Source organism: Anguilla rostrata, chromosome 12, assembly GCF_018555375.3.
Source record: "Anguilla rostrata isolate EN2019 chromosome 12, ASM1855537v3, whole genome shotgun sequence".
NCBI lineage: Eukaryota > Metazoa > Chordata > Actinopteri > Anguilliformes > Anguillidae > Anguilla > Anguilla rostrata.
Window position 1 is genome coordinate 21,636,980 of NC_057944.1, and position 23,281 is coordinate 21,660,260.

The window sequence follows — 23,281 nt, forward strand, 5'->3', positions numbered from 1 at the left end:
ACACCGGCCGCCTCCAGCAGGTTTGTCACGGTGAATTTGGATAATTCGAGAGTGAATAGCCGGCAAACCAAAGAGACCCCTTCAACCTATCAAAGTCAATCCATCAACAAATAAATCATATGCATATATTATTTCACTTTATTTCTAAACATATTGTACAGCTGACTTAACATCTACACTGAAAAAGTGCTAAAGCGACATTTTTTTCAGATAGCAACAAGTTGTATCCGCTTGACTTTTTTGTACTTTAAAATTGATATCTATATTAGGCCCACATATACGCTAATACAGTTTACATGTGTTTTTATTTTCATATAGCCTACTCTTTTTTTGGAAAAGAGATCGCAAACTGGGTCAGACCCCCGGTAACGGATACTTGCTTAAATTATTCCCCCAAAGTACTAGGAGTATATGACAGTGCAAAAACAACTAGGCCTATTTTTTTCATGGTGTAATATGCCTGTATTGTTTTGTAATAGTGATAGCTACATAAAACAGTCGGATGGTTGTTCTTCTTTCGACAGGAAGGGAGAGGAGCTGTTTGTATACAGTCCGCAGGATCTTCTCTCATCGTATGCCTTCAGAAAAAAAAGGGCATGAGTCTTGGAGGGATAATATTAAAGAATCTTTCATATCCATTTCAAAGAGCAGTCTAAAGTTCAAAAGGATAAAGCTAATCGCACCTAAACTGCATAGCATTCAAACAGAATCTTTATTGTGTTGATAATTTATTATATATGAATGAATAAAATAAAAAATAAATAGAAAAATAATTCGATACCCATACCCAAAAAACATTTTTTATGTAGCAACACAATTTAACATTACATATGTTACTTTTGATTGGATATATAAGAAAATATTTGTCATTGAGTTAAGTCTAAAATAATTTGAAGATATATGGTTGTAGTTCAAATAAAAAGAAATAATGTACTATAATCTAGTAGTAGTCTAATTATTTTCTGGTCGAGTGGGCCATTATTTAGTGGAAACTGAAAATTTCACACTTCCGTGAAACTGAAAATTTTAATTTATAAGAAAAAAATAAACAAACAATCACGGTTTAACAATTACTGTTGTTGAAATGGACTTTCATATTTTGGAAATACTTCTTTATCGATGATGTTGTCCCAACTTTAATTTCTTAATTGAAAAGTATTTTATTCGTTGATTCATGAACGAGGATAAATTACTAATTCAGCACCTTTTCAATGGACAGCAGCCAAGGGATTTTTAAGATATTAGATTTAGCGATTTCCTAGCCTTGACATGTGAATATATAGGCTAAAACGCATGGATTGTTGGCAAGTGTAATAAAAGAAAATACAGAAGTTAATTAAACAATGGTTTGCTTCTATAACGGATGTCCACTTTCTCTTAATGTGTCAAAAAACTGTATTTGTATTGGTAAGTTTTTGCATTACATTTATTTAAGTAAGTCTAATATGCTTTGGTTTTAAAGGCAAAATGTTGCTTCAGTGTTGCTATGTATATTTTTAATTGTAAGCAATAGGCTATTTTGAAAGTAACATTCAGTTATGTTAAATCTGATAAATGATAATTACTTTCGCGGCTGTTTAATTGTTCATTGGGGTTTACAGACAATTTCCTATGTGAAAGATAACGATAGATATTATACTGGAGCTTTTGGAGTAGTAGGCAACTATTCAAATTGCCAAATTATAGTTTCCATTGTTAATAACGTTTTCTGTGTAATATGGGCGACACCTCTAAGATGATTGGTATTCAAAAGGACTCATCTAGCATTTTCTGAAGGATCAGTTTTCTTGAGCGACAGTTCTACGTGTCAGCTAAACTCGTTACATCTTCCTCACATTTACCTCTATACAGCCTATACCCTCGGGACAGAAACCAGCTTTACCCCCCAAAATCCTTTCTTTGAACCCAGGTTGTTCCTGCCTCATCCATTTCTGCTCCCTCATGCTTAGTTCCATTACTCCATTCCATCTATCCGTCACAGCACCGTTTCCTCCGTCTCATCCATCTTCCCCCGTTCCCCTACCCTACCGCTTCATTAGGGCAATCTGCATTCACAAGCGATCGGTCATAGTTCTGTCACCCCTCGTACACCCTATGCATTTCCATCCTGGGCATAGGAGTCGCTTGTGAGACGAACCTCTTTTTAATGGGTGGACCATCGGAAACGATTAATGTCAGGCAGATGAAAAAGCGAAACAAAACTAAACCAAATTTAATTACTCCTTTGGGAGGAGTCTTCTTTTCTACATTTTTTTTGATGGCGAATAAAATCTTTCCTAAGCAATAAAAGCGTAACCTAGGCTATAGATAGGCTAAATTGCACAATTAAAGTGCTGGGAAAGATTCATATCAGATAAGGATACGCAGATTTTCAAATTGCGCTACTGATAAATGTGGAATTGTATTACTGAATACTGCATGTTTTCATTTTTAAACCAAGGTACAAGGCACATGAAACTTCTATTTTCAGTTAAAGACTCGGATCCGTCAATCTTCGGTCTCGAGAAAGCTCTCGTGACTTTTGTGCAACCTTTATTTACACGAATACCATGAATTTGAATGGTTGCCATTAATGTTTCAGTTAATCGCCAATGAATTTGAAATTCCAAGTTAAACCCCCGTATCCTTTCAGTTCCCCTGCGCGAGAGAATTAGCTGGGATTAAGGCCCATTTTCAAGACAAACACTCGGACAGCAGTGGATTTTAAACTCTGATGATACCCCGTCTTTGAAGGGATTAGGTCATCCGTTGGTACGGTGTTCAACATGAGTAAAGGTCGTTGCTCTTTTCGTCGAGTTGGAAACATTCAAACTTTTCCCTGAAAACCCATACTCTGGCCTAAATGCAACTGTGCCCCCTTTCGACCGTCGAGCACTTGACTCTTCTGAAATCCCCTAGTGATGGCACTGTAGCGGCTTGTAGGCTAATCAAAGCAAACCACAGATAGCGATATTCAGAAGATAGCTGTTCACCGACAGATTCTGTCAAAAGACTATCCAGTCTAAGAAAAATAGATTCAGATAGCCTAGACCAACCAACTTAAATAATAATTTAAAAAATCCTCTAATTTTCCTAATTCAGGTTAAATTCATTACGTTTAAATAAATACATGAGTATTCAAAACAGAAATTGCGATATTGTTCAAGACTATAGCCTATGTTATGAGAAAATAAAATAGTTTACCAAATAGCCTAGTTTAAATTTCTGTTTACATCATTATAAATGTTAGATTAGGGTACATGCATTCTATAGGCCTATTCCTCGGTTTCCTTAAAACATTAGTAAATGAATTGTTGGCTACATATTGTACTTAATAAAACAATATTTTATTATTTAAAATGAAACGTTCGGGCTCATGGCATTTTCTTTGTGATAAAGCCGTCTAAACGAGACACTGAATACATTTCAGATGCTTTAAATAAAGAAACTCTGAAAAAAGAGCAACAGCAGTCCCGAGAGAATCTGTTTCAGGACCATTTCCACCCCCTCCTCCCAGCTGTATAACCTAAAATGCTCCAGCAGAAAAACAGCAGCTTCTCCAAACATGATAATTAGATCAGAGGATCTGGACCCACTCTTTGAAAGGCAGGTCCAACTGGCGGGGCGCTGGAGTTGTGGAAAGTTAATTGAATTAAGTTTCCTCTAAACTAATTAGGCAGCAATCTGCCACGCGAGCTGTCCCAGAGCAAGATTTGAATTAGGGAGAATGGATTTTTGTATTCTAAAAAGGGGACGGCTATAGGAGTCTTTGGATTTCTTTTTTTAACGGCAACATGTTGGTCATAAGACTGTACCTGTACAAGATTGTCAACAATCAACTCCTAAACAGGGTCTACCTTGTTAGCCCTAACTAAAATGTCCGACAACAGCCTATACACTGTAGCCTAAATCAAGTATCTTGATTGTACATCTTGAATATAAGGCAAACAAAACAAAACATCCCCTAAAACGATATTTGTCAAGACGTTCCAAAATGAATTCACCAAGTAGGCTATCGGCTGTGTTCTTTTCAAGTATGCCTATTATACCCAACACAATTACGTAGAACTCCCGCCCACGTCACCGCAGGTGCAAAGATAGGTTACATTCGCCAGGTAATGAACGGAGACAGATACAGGTATAGATATAGGCAAGTAAATGAGCGCGGGCCTTGATGACTTCCGAATGACAGGAGAATATCAAATAGCCCATACCCCGAATGAGTTGCGATACTTTAATATGCTGAAACCATTTTGGTGCTCGCCGATATACACACTACACAGCAATGCAATTTCACATCTAAAGAGCAGGACACTATGGGTTAATCGATTTTCCTTCCCCATCCTCGGTCCTGTGGGGCCATGGTGGAAAAATAACGGAACAGAACATGTATTAAAATATCTCGTTGAAAGTGCAGACAAATATGATAATGGATAATACGAACTGGGCAAGTAGGTCGATGGCTATAATAGTAATACATATGGAAGAACATTGAATGTTTAATACTGGCATATAGTAACACAGGAAGACCAGAAATGTCATTCAATGCAAATAACGGTAAAGAATACATTTTCACAGTGTTAGATTGTTAGGGTATGGAAGTCATTCTAGGGATATGTACGGGGGTTCCTCATTCCATCACAGTTAATACTTGTGTCTTTTGTCCATAATACCTTGTTCCAGAACACTCTACATGTCTTTTTTTAAATGTAGTTTTTAGCAAACTCTAACCTGGCTGTCCAGTTTTTGAGGCTTATCAGTGGTTTGCAGCTCATGGTGAACCCTTTGAGGTTATGCTAGTGTAGTCTTTTCTTTATAGTAGTCTTTGACACATCTATACCTAAATCCTGGAGAGTGTTCTTGGTCTGTTTGACAGTTGACAAGGGTTTTTCTTTACAATTAGAAGTATTAATTTGGTAAGCTGTGGTCTTCTGTGGTTTACCAGATCATTTGCTATTGCTTCACCAGCGCATTCTTGCTTCCTAACAGTGTAGCAACATTATATTTTGATGCACCCAATGTTTTGGCTATGGCTCTGTTCGATTTATTTAAATTTTTCAGTCTCATGATGGCCTACTTTACTGGCATTCATACTTAATTTGGTCCTTGTGTTGCGAGACCACTCCAAATACAAATCCTCCACCTAAAATTAACTGTAGACCTTTTGTTCACTTTCCTGCGTATGAACTAATAATGCAAAGACACAGCTGGCCAACTACTTTTGCTTCCCTAAAATGGGGGGACTATGTATAAAAAAAGGCTGTACTTCCTACATGGATCACCCAATACCCTCACATTAAAGCTGATAGCCTGCAGGAGTTGCTCACTGTTATTTCAATCTAATGGGCTGGAGTAGAAAACAACAAAATTGTGTCAATCTGAGAACAATGTATGATCTATAGCAAACCAATAATACAGACAGACTGATAAATAGATTAAGTATGCCTTAATTAGTGATTCAAGTACTATAACAGAGTCAAGTTTAACAGTCCCAATTATCTTAATTCTAATTCTTATTACTGTCAGATACTACTAGATTAAAAATTAAGATTAGAAATATTCATATGCATGTGCAAAACTCCATTACAACAGCTGGTATGATAGCTGACATAATGACTTAGTGGTTTGTCTAATCTAAAATAACAGCTGTCACTTTACTCTTAACACTAAAAGACTTGTGTGTGTGTGTGGAAGGACCACATTGTGCGATTGGAAAGTGGCAGACTGCATTGTCTTAGTGAACCTCTGCCATGGTTGTTGACAGCTCTCCCTAATGAAGCCCTTCTCACTCTTGCAATAACTTAATTCACTATTTACTTTCATTAGTGGAATGACATTTTCTGAGTAACACAATGAGTAACATCATATGCCCACCCTTGCTCTCCCTCTGATGGTAAGCAATGCATTGGGTCTCCTCTCAGGAGTGGGTTTGTTTTCAGTTTCCTCACTTGCAATTCAATCACCAAAATTGCATTGAATATAAATAGTTTGACAGGCAAGGCTCTTTGGAATAACCCCCGGCCCCTCCTCTTCCTGTGCATCCCCAGCAAGACATGTTCTTCTCCAAGTTGTCTTTAACCCCCATAATACTGGAAGCTGGTGAAATAACAGGTACACATTATGTACTGTTGAAACAAATTTCCCCTTGGAGATAGTTTATCTTCAGAAATTGACTTGCACCTTGAAAAACTGTGCCTTTCGGTTGCAAACATGTTTTTTTAGTGAAGTGAAAATTAAAATATCTCCTTGAGAACTGGAATTATCCAATCATTGTCTCTCCAGCTGGTTTAAGCATTATATTAAAGACAAGTCTTCGCTCACAATATTTATAACAGTGGGTTATCCATTTACAAAGCTAATTTTGGTTTACACCATTCCCACAATCCTCGGTAGAACTTTGGCATCATAGCTCCCAAACATTGAAATCATAGAACAACTGTCCAGCAGGTTTGTCTGCATTCTCAGGTCACTCATGCTTTCAGACAGGCTGGGTAGAAGCCGCATTGACTGAGCCAGAAATGAGGATGACAGGCTGAATCAGATGGGGTGGTACCGTGGTGGAACTGGAAACAAAATATTCAGATATTGTTGCCCCTAAAAACCATAGATGCTTTTCAGTTTGACCACCACAGGCACCCAAGATAATGTTGACACGATGTAGTCCGCAACCACTAAAAAAATCAAGATAAAAATTGACCCCAGCCGCCCCATGCCACAAACTAATTCACGTAGCCCCTTTCACATTGCAAAAACATTTTGAAAAAATCTACAGAAATAGTCCTCTGTGAATTTGAATTTTTCAGCTGTTCCATTTCAGAGGCTAGAGTGTGTCTTCATACATATGCTTCAATCTTAGGGTAATTCTGTTGGTTCTATGACCTGGTGATGTGCAAGCATCGCATGCATGTACGTATATGAGAATATGTTCCTCCCCGTTACTGATTTGCAGTTTATGCGTGTATGCGGTTTTCTGCAGCAGTATGTGTGTGTGAGCGTGCCTGTGCAGGAGTGTGCGCGCACGCACGTGTGTGTCTGTAGCTGGGGGGTCCAAGCAGGCTGCAGGAGGCTGAGGGGAATGCAGCTCTTTTTGCGATGCTAATTCCTCCCCACAGGAAGACAGTGCGTTCTACATATCTATGGAATGATCCGGAGAAAGAGTGGATGTTCCTTCCGCATTCCCGCCCCCTCCTCCAACTCCACCCCCAACCCTGAACACACGGCCCACATTCTCTCCAGCATTCCTGCCTCGCGTTTCGCTTCTGCTCGGCAGCCATCTGGATTCATCAAAATACTCAGACACAATCACAACATGACACCTTCCGGTCATTTCAACGATTTCTAGTACACAATGAAGTCCAACTGAAATCATTTAACTTGGCAGGCAGTTTAAAAAAAAAAAGAAAGACGGAAGCCCATACTAATCAAAAATGTTTAAATCATGAACATCTTGGCGGCATTACTTTAAAAATAATTTTTGGACAATGAAAAGACAAACATATATTGGCCCAAACATCTTCAGTATCTCAGGTGGTTTATTTGACAATTTTATTTGTGGATGGATATTTCTACAACATGGATTTTTTTCCATGCTTAACATGCAAAGAGCACATTTAAGTGCACAAGTATAATTATCTGTAATTTTACATTATATCTTGTTTACACTTTTATTGTCTGTACATCTCAATGCACAACAGAAATATAGCTGTATAATTTTATAGCATTTATTAGACACAGAAGTAAGCAAATATTTTACTCATCAAGTATTTATCCTCCAGGAACTACGTTACATAAACTATATATATATCTTCTTCATCATTGGTCAGTACTACTGGTGTGTAGACAAAATCTGCTGTGACTCCATACAACATTAGCTTTAGCTCCTCTGAGGCTAATGACACTAATACTACTGCATTCAATTTTCACTTCTAGATACTGTATGTCTATATAATATATATACACACATTTCTACTTTCTCTACACACCAAAGCACAACAATTATTATTCTGTTCAATTTGTTTCTCCAGACACTGGTTACATGGCATCAGGGATGATGGACAGTCTCCACTGGTGACACTACACTGAGATGGGACATGCCAGCCACTGATGAACGTGTTTATGCATGTAGTGTGTGCGTGTGTGTGTGTGTGTGTGAGAGAGAGGCTCTTCGGTCCTGCCTTCCTTTGTAAAAACGGCAACTAACACTGTGTGTGTTACTGTCCTGTGGAAGGCAGGACACGCTGAGGTGCATCAGAGGCTGTTGGGCCTGTGGGAACGCCCCACTCGCGGTGCACCTCCATGAGCTCAGTGAAAGTACGCCATCTCTTCCGGGTTCAGCGGGGGCCGAATGTCCAGCTTTCGGGACGAGCTGTCCGCTCCCACTATGTCCAAGCGCAGGCTGGGCCCCCCCTGGCCATCCTGGCCCTCGACTTCAGCCCCCCCGTCCACAGAGAGGCGCAGGGTGCACCCCTTAGGGAGCAGCTCCTGCTCGTAAGCTGCAGCCAGCTGATTTACCACACACCGCTCCACCTGCGCAGCAGGGACAAGAAACAAATCAATCAACCAATCATTTGGCTCAGCACATAAAGCCCCACATGTGCAATGGGGTCAGTCATCCAATCAGCTGGTCCAGCACATGCTGATCCACCCATAACAATCAACCAAACAATTAGCTGTTCAGGATGCACTACTCTTTCACTGCCTCAGTGACAGCCAATCAGCTTCACCACTTCAAGTGGCCCAAAGATCATGCTATATGTGGTTATATAGTTAGATATATCCACCTATAATACCATGTGCGGTGCTGGCAAAATCAACTTTCAGAACAATGAGCTGACTCCGAGTGGAGGTTAGCCAAAATATGAAAAAAATAATTAAAATTATAGCGATAGGAAAGAACGCTTATATAAACATTGATTTTCCAAATGCAGCCTCCCTGTGCTGTACCTCGTGTTTGATGGAGCGCGCTCCGTAGTGCAGGTTGTAACCTTTGGCAAGGAGGTCCAGCACAGGACTGTCCCACAGAAGGGTGATGTTGTGCCTCTGCTTAGCCTGGGGGGTGGGTGGCAGTGGGGAAAAGGAAAGATGGTGAGACACAGACATACACACACGTGCGCGCACACACAAACACAATCACACACACGCATGCATGCACGAACACACGTACAAACTGACACACACAAACGCAAACACACACGCACATGCAAGGACGCGCACACAAACACACACACGCACACACAGTCAAACTGCTCTTCCCACACTGTAAAAGAATGCTCTGATTAAACTTATATAAATGTAAAATGTGTAATTCATTTTGTTAAATCTTCTCAGTCTGGAAATACGTTTCACACTTCCTGTATACAAAGTACATGATTACAAATGTCCTGTACAGCTATAGCTCCAGGTATAGATATTGAACGTTCTTAATACAGCGTCAACAGTATAAATAACAAATTGTACATAATTAAGCATTGTTTTATTAGACAAATCAATTTTCAGTTCATAGATTTTCTCAAAATATAAATGTGACCTTTCCTGCCTAATGCATATCATACGATTGACTTCATCAAATACAGCACAATAAAGGGTGTCAGGAAAAGGCCAACAGAAACATTAAAGTTGTGCTGAGAATAACACAACATTAATGTTCAGTACTGTGGTGGACACAAGAAAAGATTGAAATTAACCAGCGACGTCATTTAATGTGTTTTGACATGACAAGTTGGCTATTTTCCCACGGCTATCGCTAACTAGCCCCAGATTTGGCTCACTGTGGTGAAACGGTTCGTTTCCTGCAGTGCCAGTACAACAGAGTCAAACCCAGAGAGCCGCATACACAGATAAGTCATCTCCCGGGCGCATCAACAGCGCCGTGAACACACATGACCACTCTGGCGATTGTCAATGAGCTCCCAAGACAGGGCAGCCTCGCAAAAAAAGCGCAATTGCATTAATATTTAAATATTTATGAAAGGCCCAGATGTTAAGTTCTCTAATTAGATCAGGCGGTGGGAGCGGGCGATCCGTTATTGATCTGAATGTGTTCCGCGCAGCAGGCCCTAATGTCAGCGCCATTCAGCGCGGGGCCGGCGCGGTGGCGGACGACGGGGTGATCTGAACGCGCGCTGGTCTCTCTCCGCGGAGGGAGGGGAGCCGAGGACAGAGCCCCCCCCCCCACCAACACCAAACGGCAACTGCAGCTGCGCATTTTTGCTATATGCATCTACAATTTATGCCTGTCTGTTTAGCTATTTCCCCAGCCCTCATTTTTTTCAAACCCTCAGTCGTCTGAACTCTCTTAAGAACAACAGGCAGTGTCCACTGTTGTTTTTTTGACTATTCATTTCTTTGTGCTATTTTCTTTTGGAATCTGTTGCAGGATTAATTCTCACAACTTGGACCAATTAAGTGCCCTTCTTTCCCTCTCACTGTATTTGTTTTCCACTGATATCCATTTCTTGTCTTCTTGTGAAATAATAAACGTAAAATAAAAATGTGTATTTTTTGATTTGTTGTTTAACAATGCATAAAAATACATTGCACCCACAGGCAAGGCCTGTTAAGTCAGCAAAGAGAAGTAGCCTAAAAGTAACCCTGGGTAAGGATGTTGTCCAAGAATCAACATGGATGATTTAACTATGAGAAATCTGCACCATGCCCTACCTTCTTGGCCCAGAAGTTTAGCTCCTTGCTCACCAGCTGGATGAGCTCAGAGTGACAAAAAGGCAGGAAGTAAACAATCTCGTTGATCCGTCCGAGAAACTCGTCCCTCCTGAACTGAGCCTTAGAACACAGAACAGATAGTTCCACTTAAGTACCACTGGCCCAACCAAGTAAGGGAACCATTTTGTGAGCTGGTACACAGCTGTACACTGAGAGTAGAGATACCTTTAGAATGGGCCGGATTACGTCGTCCTTGAATTGCTTGGATATGGTGATCTTATCACTTTTCTGCACCTCGTCTGCATAAAAGGGAACCCAATGGAGACATCAGCTCTGATATACAGTGGGAATGATGAGTGTGGGGGTGCTACAAACAGAATGATTTCATGCAACAATAATGTTGAATGCAAAATGCCGTTAACAACAAGCGGCAGCCTTACAGAGGCAAGAGGGACTGTAAGCTTTCAGAAGACTGGCTAAAAAACAGCTAGCAGCAGACGTGGAAGATGAGTTCCAAATACGGCTGCCTTGTGTGTGTGTGTGTGTGTGTGTGTGTGTTTGTGAGTGTGTGTGTGTGTGTGTGTGTGTGTGTTTGCTAGTGTGTGTGTGTATAAGTGCAGATAACTATTCAAAGCTAATTGTGGACTACAGTAAATAGAGTTTATGCTCTTTTATGTCTCCCGCTCTCAGCTCACTCAGGTTCTCCGCCAGTCGTCTCCGGCTCAGCTCCTGCGCCTCCTCGCGGAGCTGCAGTGCACGCTGGGCAATTTCATCGCTGGCCACGTTGGACGTCATGATGAAGATGGCGTCTTTGCACTCGATGGTCTTGCCCTTCCCGTCTGTGAGTCTCCCCTGCGCGATCAGACACAGCCCATCACCAACGAGCTCTCTTTCCACATTCACACATTTTCACATCTCCAAAATGCATGTGCAACAATATGAATGCACGCATAATACATTCACACGCGCGCATTCAACACCCATACGGGACGCGCACGCACACGTGCACCTTCAATATCTCAAATACAAGTTTGGCAACTGCCAACGTTGAGTTCTAAACTCGACTGAAAGCTGCTGAATGCCAGTGAAGCTTTAGTGCTCACGGCAGGGACGCAGACGGCGCAGTATATCTGACAGCACATTTTAAGCTGAGTTTAAGAGTCCCGGAGACAGCATTGCCTGCTGTCCATAAAGCTCCGCGCCGTGCTGAAACGGTGCCTTCAGTCGCCGCTCCCGGAGATGAGCCCCCTGATGGCCCGTGATTGGTGGAGAGCCAAGGCCCTGTCTATCAGCTCCTCCAACCGCTCCCTTCGCTATTGATTTTCCGTTGCCAGGGGATTTTTAAGATCCTTACACACGCACATGCAACCTTTAGACAATGCAGCGGTGATATCAATCCTTCACGAGCAGGGTTATTGGGATAGTACTGCCATCTCCAGCAGAAGACTTGTTTGAAAAAAAAGAAATGTTTTTAAAATGAGAAGTGGTAAATTTGAACTAGAAGGCAAAACCTGCCACCCAAGTTTAGCAAGTTGTGTACATTGCATGTTAACACTAACTCCCTGGAAAATCACGTTCAAAATGTTCATTAAAGCTACACCATTATGTAGCACAGTACAGTGCATTATCCCCACATCGCTGAGTAATGTTAACAACTAAATTAATCTGTACAGAAAAAGCTCCACAGGCACACCGATGAGATTAGTTTGCATTGCGGCAAACAATGCAATAAAATCTTATTGTGATGTGCTTTCATTTTGCTTGTGATATTGTCTCGAACATAATTGTCATTTTGGTGGAAATTGTGCATAAATATATTCATTATGCATTATGTTCAGGCAGCCATCTAGTGCTAGCAAAATTAACGCATGAACACTGCATATGAAAATACGTAACATGGCTAAATACTGTAGTACTACCTTTATCATGACAATAAACACAAACTCATTCCAATTTTCAAAGCTTTGCTGGATCACATTTGTTGCTTCAGTTGCCACTTGGTGACAACATAGTATTAAGCAAAGCAAATGTATTTCTTGCTACGCTGTTTTATTAAAAAAAGATTTAAAGGGTAATCAATGAAGGGAAATTGTAGTAACTATAGAGACTGATCGAATGATTTAAATTAACATTCCATTATGCGTGTAATTACTGTCAGGTGGACCGACACACATGCACACACATTACATCCAAATACGGTACAGTATTAGTTGGCTACGTAACTGGGTACGGGGTGAAGCAATAGGCTGGTTTCGCTAGAAATCATCTATCACCAAAAAAGTACTAACTGGTTGCTAGGCATTGTGCACACTCAGAATTCATTCAAGGTCAGTAAAAAGGCAAATCAAATACATTACGTCTGCCATTCAAAACACCCCAAGTTGAACAGGGTACTACACCTTGACCAAGCATGACATATTGAGCTACAAAGCTGTAAGAGGTGAAAGTGTTTACACGTTAACCATAGCCGTAATCGTAAGAAGTTATCCAAGCAGCTTCACACTACAGATAGCTTTGGCATATCAGCTAAGACCAGTGATGTGCTACTGTGGAATCTTGCCCCTCACCTCATCAAAGAGCTGCAGCATTATGGTGAGCACATCAGGGTGAGCCTTGTCCACCTCATCAAACAGCACCACTGCATTGGGGCACTGCTTCAGCTGCTTGGTCAGCTGACCCCCCTCCTCATGACCCACATACCCTGGTGGGGAGCCTATGAACTTTGCCACCTGATGGAGAATCAGCCAGAGGGGGATATGGGAAGGGCAAGATGGAGGGAGGGATGAGGGGAGAGAGGGAGAGAGCAGGGGGGGCAATGTGGAGAAAGTGAGTGATTGAAGGACAGAGACAGAGATAGAGGAAGTCAGGGGAAAGGAGAGATATTTCCAGAGAAAGGGAGAGGAAATATAATTATGGAAAGATGGAGAGAGAGCCAGAGACAGAGAGGAAAGGAAATGTGGAAAGAGACAGAGGAAGAGTTGAAGTGAGAAAGGGGTGGAAACAGGGATAGAGCAGGGAAAAAAGAAGAGAAGAGAGATTGAAGAATGGAATAATTAGGGAGAAATGAGAAATCGCACAGGTATTAGCAAGAAGAAAAAAGAAAATAACGGAGAAAGATTAGTTAGAATTGGGTTAAATGGTTTATGACAGCAAACCAGACATCACCTTTGCAAGTAAAGCCGGCTAGTGTATCTGTTAAGGGCTCTTATACTGTAAGTAGAGTATTCCTCTGAATCAGGGGTGAGTAAAGAGGGCTGTATCCGTTTATGAAATGTATGCCAACTTCTGCTCTTTATTATATTAGTGCAATGATTTTATTTATTGACGTTTTTGCTACGTTTCTTGATGAGCTTGTGAATGGCATCTTAGGACTCTACTTAGGTCCCTATTTGAAACATTTAACTGTGGTCTAATCTAAGGTCAATCCAGCACTGGTGTGCTGGCTAATTGGACCAGGGAAAGTGTTGACAACAATACCCCCCATGCCAGCCCTCCAGGAATGGAACTCCCCATCCCTGCTGCCAACGCTCAGGGTTCATACCTCATGTTTTTCTTGAAATTCTGACATGTCCACACGTATGAATCCCTGTAAACACAAAGGCCAAAGTCATCAGTTCTGGAACAAAGCCAAACTTTACAGGGCACTGTGTATCAGACTCAAAATGAGGGCGTACCTTTTTAACATCCTTGTGCATGTATCGGGCCACTTGCTTGGCCAGTTCTGTTTTTCCTGCAGAAAAAAATGAAAGTATGTAGTGAATACTTCAGTGCCTAATGGAAGACCCTTGACAACGGCAAAGAGATTTGCTTTAAAGCTGCCAAACATGTCTTGGAGAATTGATCTTCCAGTAAACACACATACATAAAGAAAAGCAATCACTTACTTATAGTCATCTTTGTCTCTCAATATCAACTTGGTTTCTGATGCTTAATAAATTACCTAAATCCGAATGGTAATAAAGAGGCCTAACCAGGTTCCCTGCTGTATACACACATACACACTCTCTCCACCAGATAAGTTCTGTAACATCACCTGAGTTACCTCAGGTGAGGCAGTAGGGTTAATTGTGTAGCACTCCTGTCTCAAAACTTTGCTGAATGGGTCTGGTACCTCAACTGAATCACATCTAAGTTTGGCCAATTGCTGTTCATTTCCTCCTCTGATAGCCACAAATAATACTGGCAGGATATTTAATTAATTCATTCATTTTTTACTGTTCAATGTTGTGACTGAGCAGATCACCTGGTGATAAGATGTGACGGTGTACACTACTTCTGGTTTCACATCCCATTTGGTTCCATTTGGTTCTACTCTTTTTGGAAAGAGGCAGGTGTTTTTGGAAAGAAGGCTATAAAACTAAGATTCAGGGCTTTCCCGGTTACTGGGTCCTCCTGGTATGGGGAGTCTGTTCTGGGTCTGGCAGAACCGCCTGTCAGTTCCCTGCCAGCATGGTGCAGCACTAAATGTAAAATATTCCTCTTATAAATTTTAATATACATATAAGGAAAGAGCGGGACTTGTTGCAGCCCTGTTAAATATTCATGTTCCCTGGAAGAGTGAGTGTCACACAGTGCTGCAGGCTAGAGGAATATGCGAGCTCTGGCAATCTCCATAAATCTGCTGGCTTTATCGCACAAACAAACAACTTAACGGGCAGGGGGCGTTTACCCCCAGCCCCCCTCCCCCGCAGAACAGGGAGCGGGGCGATTCATCTGCGCCACGCTCCTGTCAGCTCATTACTCTGCCGGGCTACAGGGGCGCGTGAGCCCCCCCCCCCCCCCCCGCGCCCGCTTCCTGCGGGGTCCAGGGGTCTTCCCCGTTTTTACACTGGCTGGGAGCCTTGGTGGTGGGACCGTCCGGCCTGACGCCAGCGGGCTGGGGCTTCCGTATCAGAGACCACCGCCTCCGCACTCCATCACCCGCCATTAAAGGAAGAGGGTGGCAGGCAGGGCCCATTACGGTCTATGACCCCGTGCAGGGAGTGCACCAGAACATCAGCCACTGCCAGCCCTATTAGCCATCCAGGCTCAGAAATGGCTCCTGGCTGTCTTGGGCCTAATGGTAGGTGGGGTTGAGCTTGCTGTTCGCTGTTTGCACTCTACAGATTACAGTGCGGAGACAGCGCACCAATGAGAACATGAGGCTGGCTGGGGGAATTCAGGCATGTTGATTTATGAGAATGCCTTGAATTTGACTAGCGGAGCCTTGGATTAGACGAGCTGGGCCGTGCATGGACACTTAGTGAAACCCATGATGAGAGGATCTATCATAAGCTGTCAATCACTCGTTTGAATAAGGTAAGATGATTGGGCTACATTGCAATGCAATGTTTGGCTCATATGTGGATCATTGATAGCACATGACTTGGGGACCTCGCTCTTTGCATCAAGAGCAGCCTTTCCCCAGGACGGCGCAGGACCTTCGGAGTAGACGATGCGAGAGTAAAGCACAGGCCATGCCACAGACAGAGCCCATTAGCGGACGAGCCAGTTACCGATTCCGGAGGATCCCAGGAAGAGGAAGACCAGGGGGTGTTCTTCATCGTACCAGCCGTTCTCCTTCCTCCGGATGGCTGCCCGGGAGAAATGAATCACGCAAAACAAAAAAACAGAGAGATGGAGAGAGAGGAGAGAGTCAGAAAGAGCAGGTGGAGAAGAAGGGGGAAAAGGACCTCTACAGCAGAATACATCAATGACACAGGGGAGTGGATAATTATCGCTGGCTCTACACGATGTTCTGACTGCTTGCAGCCTCCTCTCTCCGTCATCCCAACCATTAGCCCGCTCTAATTCCATTAGCCAGCCCGGCGCTGGAGAAACCAAATCAGGTTAGCATGGATCCAGGAGAGAAGCCCGGGGAAGAGGGTTCGGATAACGCCGTGTTGCCCCGGCAACTGGCTCAGGAGGGGAAAAAAAGAGCAAGCAGAGCAGGGTGCTGAGGGGCTGAGGAGGTAGGGGGGGTGGCTTTGGGGCGGGGACTGGGGGGTAATGTGGTGGAGGCGAGCTGCTGGTGGGGGGAAAAGCAGAAACAAAAGAGAAATAAAATCAGGGGCACTTAAGCCTGCATGGCTGCCAAGAAACCGAGAAGTTCATATATTTATTCCCCCCCCCCCCCCCCCAAAGAAAAACAGTCAGTTTGTGTAATGGGAAGTGAAGGCAATTTGGACCGGGTACCCTGCGAAAGATATGACATCTAAAAGCCGTCACATTTTCTATATATAACCGCTGCGTCTCGAAATAACTCTTCACACTGGCGGCGGCGGCCATTTGACTGTAAAGGCGGTGAGGGACAGGGGCGCCGGTGAGGCCCTGACAGGGCCTGTCAGAGCCCCGGGACACAGCTCTGCGCCATCAACACAGCGGCACGGGAACACGGCTCGAGCAGAGCCCCGAACCGAATGAGCCACAGCCGCACACTGAGAGAGCCACAGCCGCACGCTGAGAGAGCCACAGCCGCACGCTGAGAGAGCCACAACCGCACACTGAGAGAGAGCCACAACCGCACACTGAGAGAGAGCCACAGCCGCACACTGAGAGAGAGCCACAGCCGCACGCTGAGAGAGAGCCACAGCCGCACACTGAGAGAGAGCCACAGCCGCACAGAGAGAGAGCCACAACCGCACACTGAGAGAGAGCCACAACCGCACGCTGAGAGAGCCACAACCGCACACTGAGAGAGCCACAACCGCACACTGAGAGAGAGCCACAACCGCACACTGAGAGAGCCACAACCGCACACTGAGAGAGAGCCACAACCGCACACTGAGAGAGCCACAACCACACTGAGAGAGCCACACGCACCTGAGAGAGCCACAACCGCACACTGGAACCAACCGCACATGAGAGAGCCAGCCTGCACACAAACCGCACACTAGAGAGAGAGCCACACACCGCCCACACTGAGAGAGAACGCACACTAGCCCACTCACTCCAACCACACTAACAAACACCCACAGAGAGGAAGACGTAACGGGCAACATCCACTCAGTGAGACAGTCTGGTGCTCAACAACAGCTGCAGGAGATCTACACTTCCACTGGGAAGGCCATAGTGCTAGACCCTGTCCCTCACGCGCAGAGTATCCATCAACCTATCAGTGAGGCAGAGGGCTTTTGTCGTAAATTACCCAGCTAGCCTTAGCGCCTGCAGTTAAGCCCCCCTGACCCCCTGAGGAGAATCCCCAGGGAGTCTATCCGTGGGAGTCCGTCATGAATAAAACTAAGTGGCCGGATACAGTCTTTATCTGTTAGTGGCCTCAGTAGATTCTATACTTTCACTTAAGCATTGCACAACTGTGCAGGTGCCTTAACAGACTAAATATTGCTGTTACAATAATTACTTTGGCGCTAATTTATTTGCACATATCAATCATTTGCATACATCAAGCATACTTATACACTGCAAGGCTATCTTATCCAAGATTATCAACATACATCAATATTATATAGTGGTAAATTACAAATGATAACTTAAAAGCAAAGCTTGCAAACTGCACTGCTGGTGACTGACCTATGAGCAGGTGGACATCTGAAGTAATTCAAAATGCATAAAATATTCTAAATATTCATTCAAATGTGTGAACGTAGTCAAACAATGCTCACGTTTGAACCATGCATATGTGGCCAGGGGTAATAGAAAAGGGTCCACAACAGGTTTCAAAAAAAAATTTGAGGGCAACAAAGCAACACTACAGAGAGGAAGTGACACACGTATTAAGAATTTACTCATTTAGGGTGTGGTCTCAGATTTGAACTAATAACTGCAAAAAGTGTGAGAAATCACATAATGCTGTGAACAGTTTCACCGGTAATAAAAACATTTGTAGCCCGACAAGGGAGACCTGCAGGTTGATTGACAGCAGCGACTCGGAGAGCCACACCCAGAGAGCACAGAACCCTTCATCTGAAACACAGGTCAGAGAGAGAGAGCCCCCCCCCCCCCCCTCGCAGCTGACGCGCACAGACTCTGCCATGACAACGAGAAGACACCACGTAGAGGACAGAGCGCTTCTGGACTACGGAAAGGAAAGGCACGGCACAGTGAGCAGAGAGTACGCGCAAAGGACAACAGAGACAGAAACAGGAAAAAATGAGACTGGGGGGGGTGGTGGTGGGGGGGGGGGGCTCCCTCTTCTGCCTCTGTGAAATTTGTCATAAAGATGAATCCTATGACGCCAAGAGCGACTTTGCAGACGGTGGACGGCAATATTTTTCTCCTGATGCTGCGGGGCTGAGCGTAACTTTTCTGTTGTTATTTATGCGGTACGGCGGCTAACCCCAGGAGGGCATGCTGGGAAGCCTCCGGCGGTACGCTCAGGAGAAATACGGTGCGCGGCTGGCGCTCCTCCATGGCGCGCTGCAGATCGGTACTCCACTACGCAGAGTCACGTGACCCTCTCAGCAGCCATGTGAAGCCATGGTTAGGCCGCTCGCTGGACCTGAGGGCTCTGGGGTCAAATCTCAGGACCTCTGTCGTCCCCCTGAGAAAGGTTCTTTTTCCCGAACTTGCTCCAATACACAGGCAGTTCAATGGCCAATGGAATGACCGAGATCCAGAAGTAGTGCTAGTCAATCCAAATAAGGGCAAGAGAGAAGTGAATAAATAACATTGTGTAAAGGTCCACTATTGGACACCTTGCTGCTGTAAGATTCTGTCTGTCAATGAATATTGTCCTTTAAGGGACAATGGGAATATCCTCTCATCTTAGACCGTTGTTAGTAGATGGATAAACGGCCATCACTGCATTGTGTGGCGTAACACAGACTTACAAAAGCAAAAGTCTCCACCGGTTCCTCCGTTAAACAGACCGGGAAGAACAGGCTTTCGCATGTTTCTCTACCAAATGACCACCCGGCAGAGCAGAATCACTGAGAGAGTCTAAGCACATAGGAAGAAGGAGATAATGTGTATTTGAACTGTGCAGCTTTATGGTTCAGAGGATCTTATTCTACTCCCCCCACTTTCTCTCACTCTCTCTGAGGTCACACACACACACACACACGCACACACACACACCACATATACTTATATCCCCACCCCTACCTCTGTCTATCTAAACTCAATTTGCCTCTCCTGGGGCAAAGGACACTTAATAACATTAGAACAGGATAACAGTCTTCAATAACTTTTAGCCCCTGCAAGGTAAATGAAGATCAATCAGGCCTTTCCCGTCTGTCTGGAGGCACACAGCCGGCGATGTGGGCGGGGGGTTGGGCAGGGGGACCAACCAACCTGTTTGAAGGCCAAAATCAACGGCTCCCCCTTTCCGCACTCAATGTGTCTTACAGAGAAGAAGACGGATGTCTGGAGGACACAAACCCGAAAGGCCTGGTGACACAATGACAGTGCGGTGTGCAACCCGTATAAAGTGGGCACACAGTGGAACAGACGGATAAGAATTGATCAAAGCGAAGCTCAGAGGGGGCATTAAGGATGGTGGAGATCCTCGTGGTGGCATTTAATGGCTGTCTCCGTGTCATGCGCTCTCGCTCTCTCTCAATCTCTCCCTCACTCCGTCTCTCTCTCCCTCTCTTTCTCGCTCGCTCTCTCTCTCTTGCCCTGCGCTCCCTGACGCTTGTAAAAGGTACCGTTGATCATGCCGTAGACCCAGCTGATATATTCACTGTATTACTTTACAGGAATCAATAAGCTCTGCCTTTATCGGCTCAAGTGATGTGGCTGAAATTGGTTTCGGACAATTTGCGATGGCAATAACTGGCCATTTATCAAATCAGTTTGCGAGCTGGCCCGCTCCCCTCTCCCTCTCCCACACTCTCACCCTCTCCTCCGCTCCTACTGGGACCTTCAGCAGTGGTGTCGATTCAGTCACCAAACACCACCACCCACCCCACCCCGCCCCCAACAGCATTTCTCCAGCGCCCTGCCACTAGAGTCCCCCTAGTGGCTTCCACAAGGGGCAATCAGCCACAAACAAAGCACAGAGATAAGGCCTGTTATTCAAATATTAATCCAAACAAATATTTTTAATCAGCGCTGGAAAACCCTGAGCTGGGACTAAATGGCGGTATAATTCTGCTATTACTTAGAAGGAATTACCCAGCAGTGCAGTTACAGAAGCACACCCGCTGACAATCTGTCTCTTGTGCTTGTTCTGACCAGGATGTCGGAGTTTGCCTGTTGTCGTACAGACTTAACGTTTGTGTTCAGAGTCCGTTACTGCAGGGCTAGCATACGGCTCAGAAAACCACACTCGATGAAGGCAGCAGAAGAGGTTGGACACACAATATATTTATCAATAACATTTTAAGCGCCACACACTTGATACGCCTCGTAAGACGGGTTGAATTTTAAGATGCGTAACACTGAAGCCGTTGCATCACATTAACTCTAAACTCCATTTGGACCTTGATGTTAAATGACAGTAGATGCAAATTGATTCCTTTTTAGAGTGCTCCTTAAAGCTGAAATGCCTTGGAGTGGCACGGAGACGCACCGCAAACCGCACCGCGTTCAGTGACTCAACACAAACGCAGTACAGCACTACTGAACACGGCACAAAACTACCGATCGCAACACAGCAGGGACTCCGCACATTTTCTCAACGAGATACAAGCTGAGGGCAACCAATCGATAAACAGTCTTGCTGTTCCTCAATTTAATATATTTTATTTATTGGCCTGTACATTGCTGTGTTCTATATCAGCTTTTCTATATCTGGGGACTCATCAGACAACAGGCAAATGTTTCTCTGGCAGAATGATGTGTTCTGCTGAGGTTCTCTTTCCCTTACCAAATTATGTGCGAATAAAAAACAAAAAGACAAAAGCTTCCTTTCCAGTGGCAGCAATGGTGATTGAATGAGGATTCAAAAGCAAGGCAATTATGGACTGTGGATCACCAGGAAGGAACTGCACGTGGGCAGAGAGAGTCAGGTCGCAGATTGAACACCGCCTTCCTTCCTGGTTCAATTAAATCCACTTCGGTTCTGCAGACAATGAAGGAGGTAAGCAGTTCCAGAATTAACCGGTTATTGAGTTCCAGTGATAGAATATTCGGTCGCTGGTTCAGAATTTTCTATTTAACATGGAGTCCGTAGCCTTCTTACGTAGCCTTATTCCACAAATCAGAGAATGTGGCTGTAAGCCTTAAGCCTATGTGGCAGCACCAGATCCCCATTGAAAGGATCCCAGGGGCTGTCTAACTCGGTGCTTGTAATTGTCCTCCTCTCGCAACCTACTGACAGCTAAATGTCACCCTTCTGGTGTCTACAGTCAGAGGCTTTGACTGATCTGTATACCCTACAAACCAAACACAAAGCCTGACAGTAAGAGTAAAGACATTACCATTCTGCCAATCAGAGAGGGCGAGGCACTGGCGCTCCGAGCACAGGCCTCTGGGTAATGAGGCCACCCCGAGTGGAAGAATAAAGGCAAACACTCATATGTAAGCAGAGGGAGCCTCTCCCCATCTCTCCCCGCCAGCTCTTTCATTCTCAATCCCCGTCTCCCCATAAAACTCCTCCGTCCCCAAAGTAAACGCACTGGAGAGACGGCGCCGTGGCGCAAGGTGAGAAGCGCAGAGGAAGGGGGGAAAACAGAGGGAGGGACGGAGTGAAGGAGAGAGGGAGAGAGCGAGGGAGCTCCATTTCTGTAATCGGATTACGCGCCGGCTCGCAGCCCCACTGCAGCAGCCAGCTGTAGCGCACGCAGAAGCTACCACCTGTGTCACTCCCGTGGAGGGCCCATTAATCACAATTAACCAATTAACTTCCACCGCCTGCCCGCAGACACCACCCGTCCCAGGCAGCCGGGGGCAGACGGAGCGAGAAAGAGGGAGGAGCGGCGGAGAGGAAGGTGAAGCTGAGGGACAGCGCTCAGCCAGCAGGACGAGCGGAAAACACGGACGCGTATGGGACAATGCAGAAGACACCAACCGGAAAGCCTGCAGTGTAAAACCACCGATACTGAAACAAAAGGAGTCTTTATGTTGTTTTCGGTGGAGATGTACTGTCGTCTCTCTCACACACACACACACACACACAGGTGCACACAGACGCAGTCAACATAATTTCTGTGAAAGCCCAACTAAACCCAGCATCCAAAATTAAATGAACCAACTCCACACAGGGAATTGAACCCCAGGAGAATCAATATACAGAGCATCACATGACTTACTCAAGGACAAGGACAAACAAAAAACACAACAAAAGCAAAACAGGCTCATTTTGAATTTGATACACTCAAATACACCATTTGAGCATGTCAAAATCAAAAATAAATAAATAAAGAAGCTAAAGAACTAAATATGAGCACGCAAAAACACAAAATGGAGACAGAAATCAATGTAGAAGTGCTTTATGGCGCGGTGACTGGCGGAGGCTGAGCGGAGGCTGAGCGGAGGTGGAGTGTGTGTGGAGGATGTGATCTGTGAGCGAGCGGCAGGCTGGCTGAGCCTCAGGCCATCGCGAGTGAGTCAGTCTCGCGCGGGGAGAGCCTGCCGGCCCCCACGGACTAAAGGCCAAGATGGATGAACGGTGATAAGACGGAGACGAGCGTGAGGGAGCGCACGACGAGCCTGCCCCCCTCCCCATTTCCCCGTTTCCCCTCCCTCCGAGCTGCTGCTCTTCAATCCTTCACACCTCTCTCCCACCCCCTCTATCCGTCTTCGTCCCTCACTCCCTGCC

The 23,281-nt window shown here is 44.6% G+C and overlaps 1 protein-coding gene across 1 annotated transcript in view; it reads right to left on the minus strand.

Moving 5' to 3' along the window:
* Window positions 1-7,493: 7,493 nt before the first annotated feature.
* Window positions 7,494-23,281, minus strand: part of clpb (ClpB family mitochondrial disaggregase) — a 34,618-nt gene continuing 18,830 nt past the window's right edge. The window contains exons 8-16 of the mRNA XM_064301712.1: window positions 16,134-16,211; window positions 14,313-14,368; window positions 14,180-14,224; window positions 13,206-13,367; window positions 11,334-11,490; window positions 10,864-10,937; window positions 10,639-10,758; window positions 8,923-9,027; window positions 7,494-8,505 (exon numbers count right to left, since the gene is read on the minus strand). Of these exons, the coding sequence (XP_064157782.1) occupies window positions 8,281-8,505; window positions 8,923-9,027; window positions 10,639-10,758; window positions 10,864-10,937; window positions 11,334-11,490; window positions 13,206-13,367; window positions 14,180-14,224; window positions 14,313-14,368; window positions 16,134-16,211 (1,022 nt within the window). The 3' untranslated portion in view covers window positions 7,494-8,280. The remainder of the gene's footprint in view (window positions 8,506-8,922; window positions 9,028-10,638; window positions 10,759-10,863; window positions 10,938-11,333; window positions 11,491-13,205; window positions 13,368-14,179; window positions 14,225-14,312; window positions 14,369-16,133; window positions 16,212-23,281) is intronic.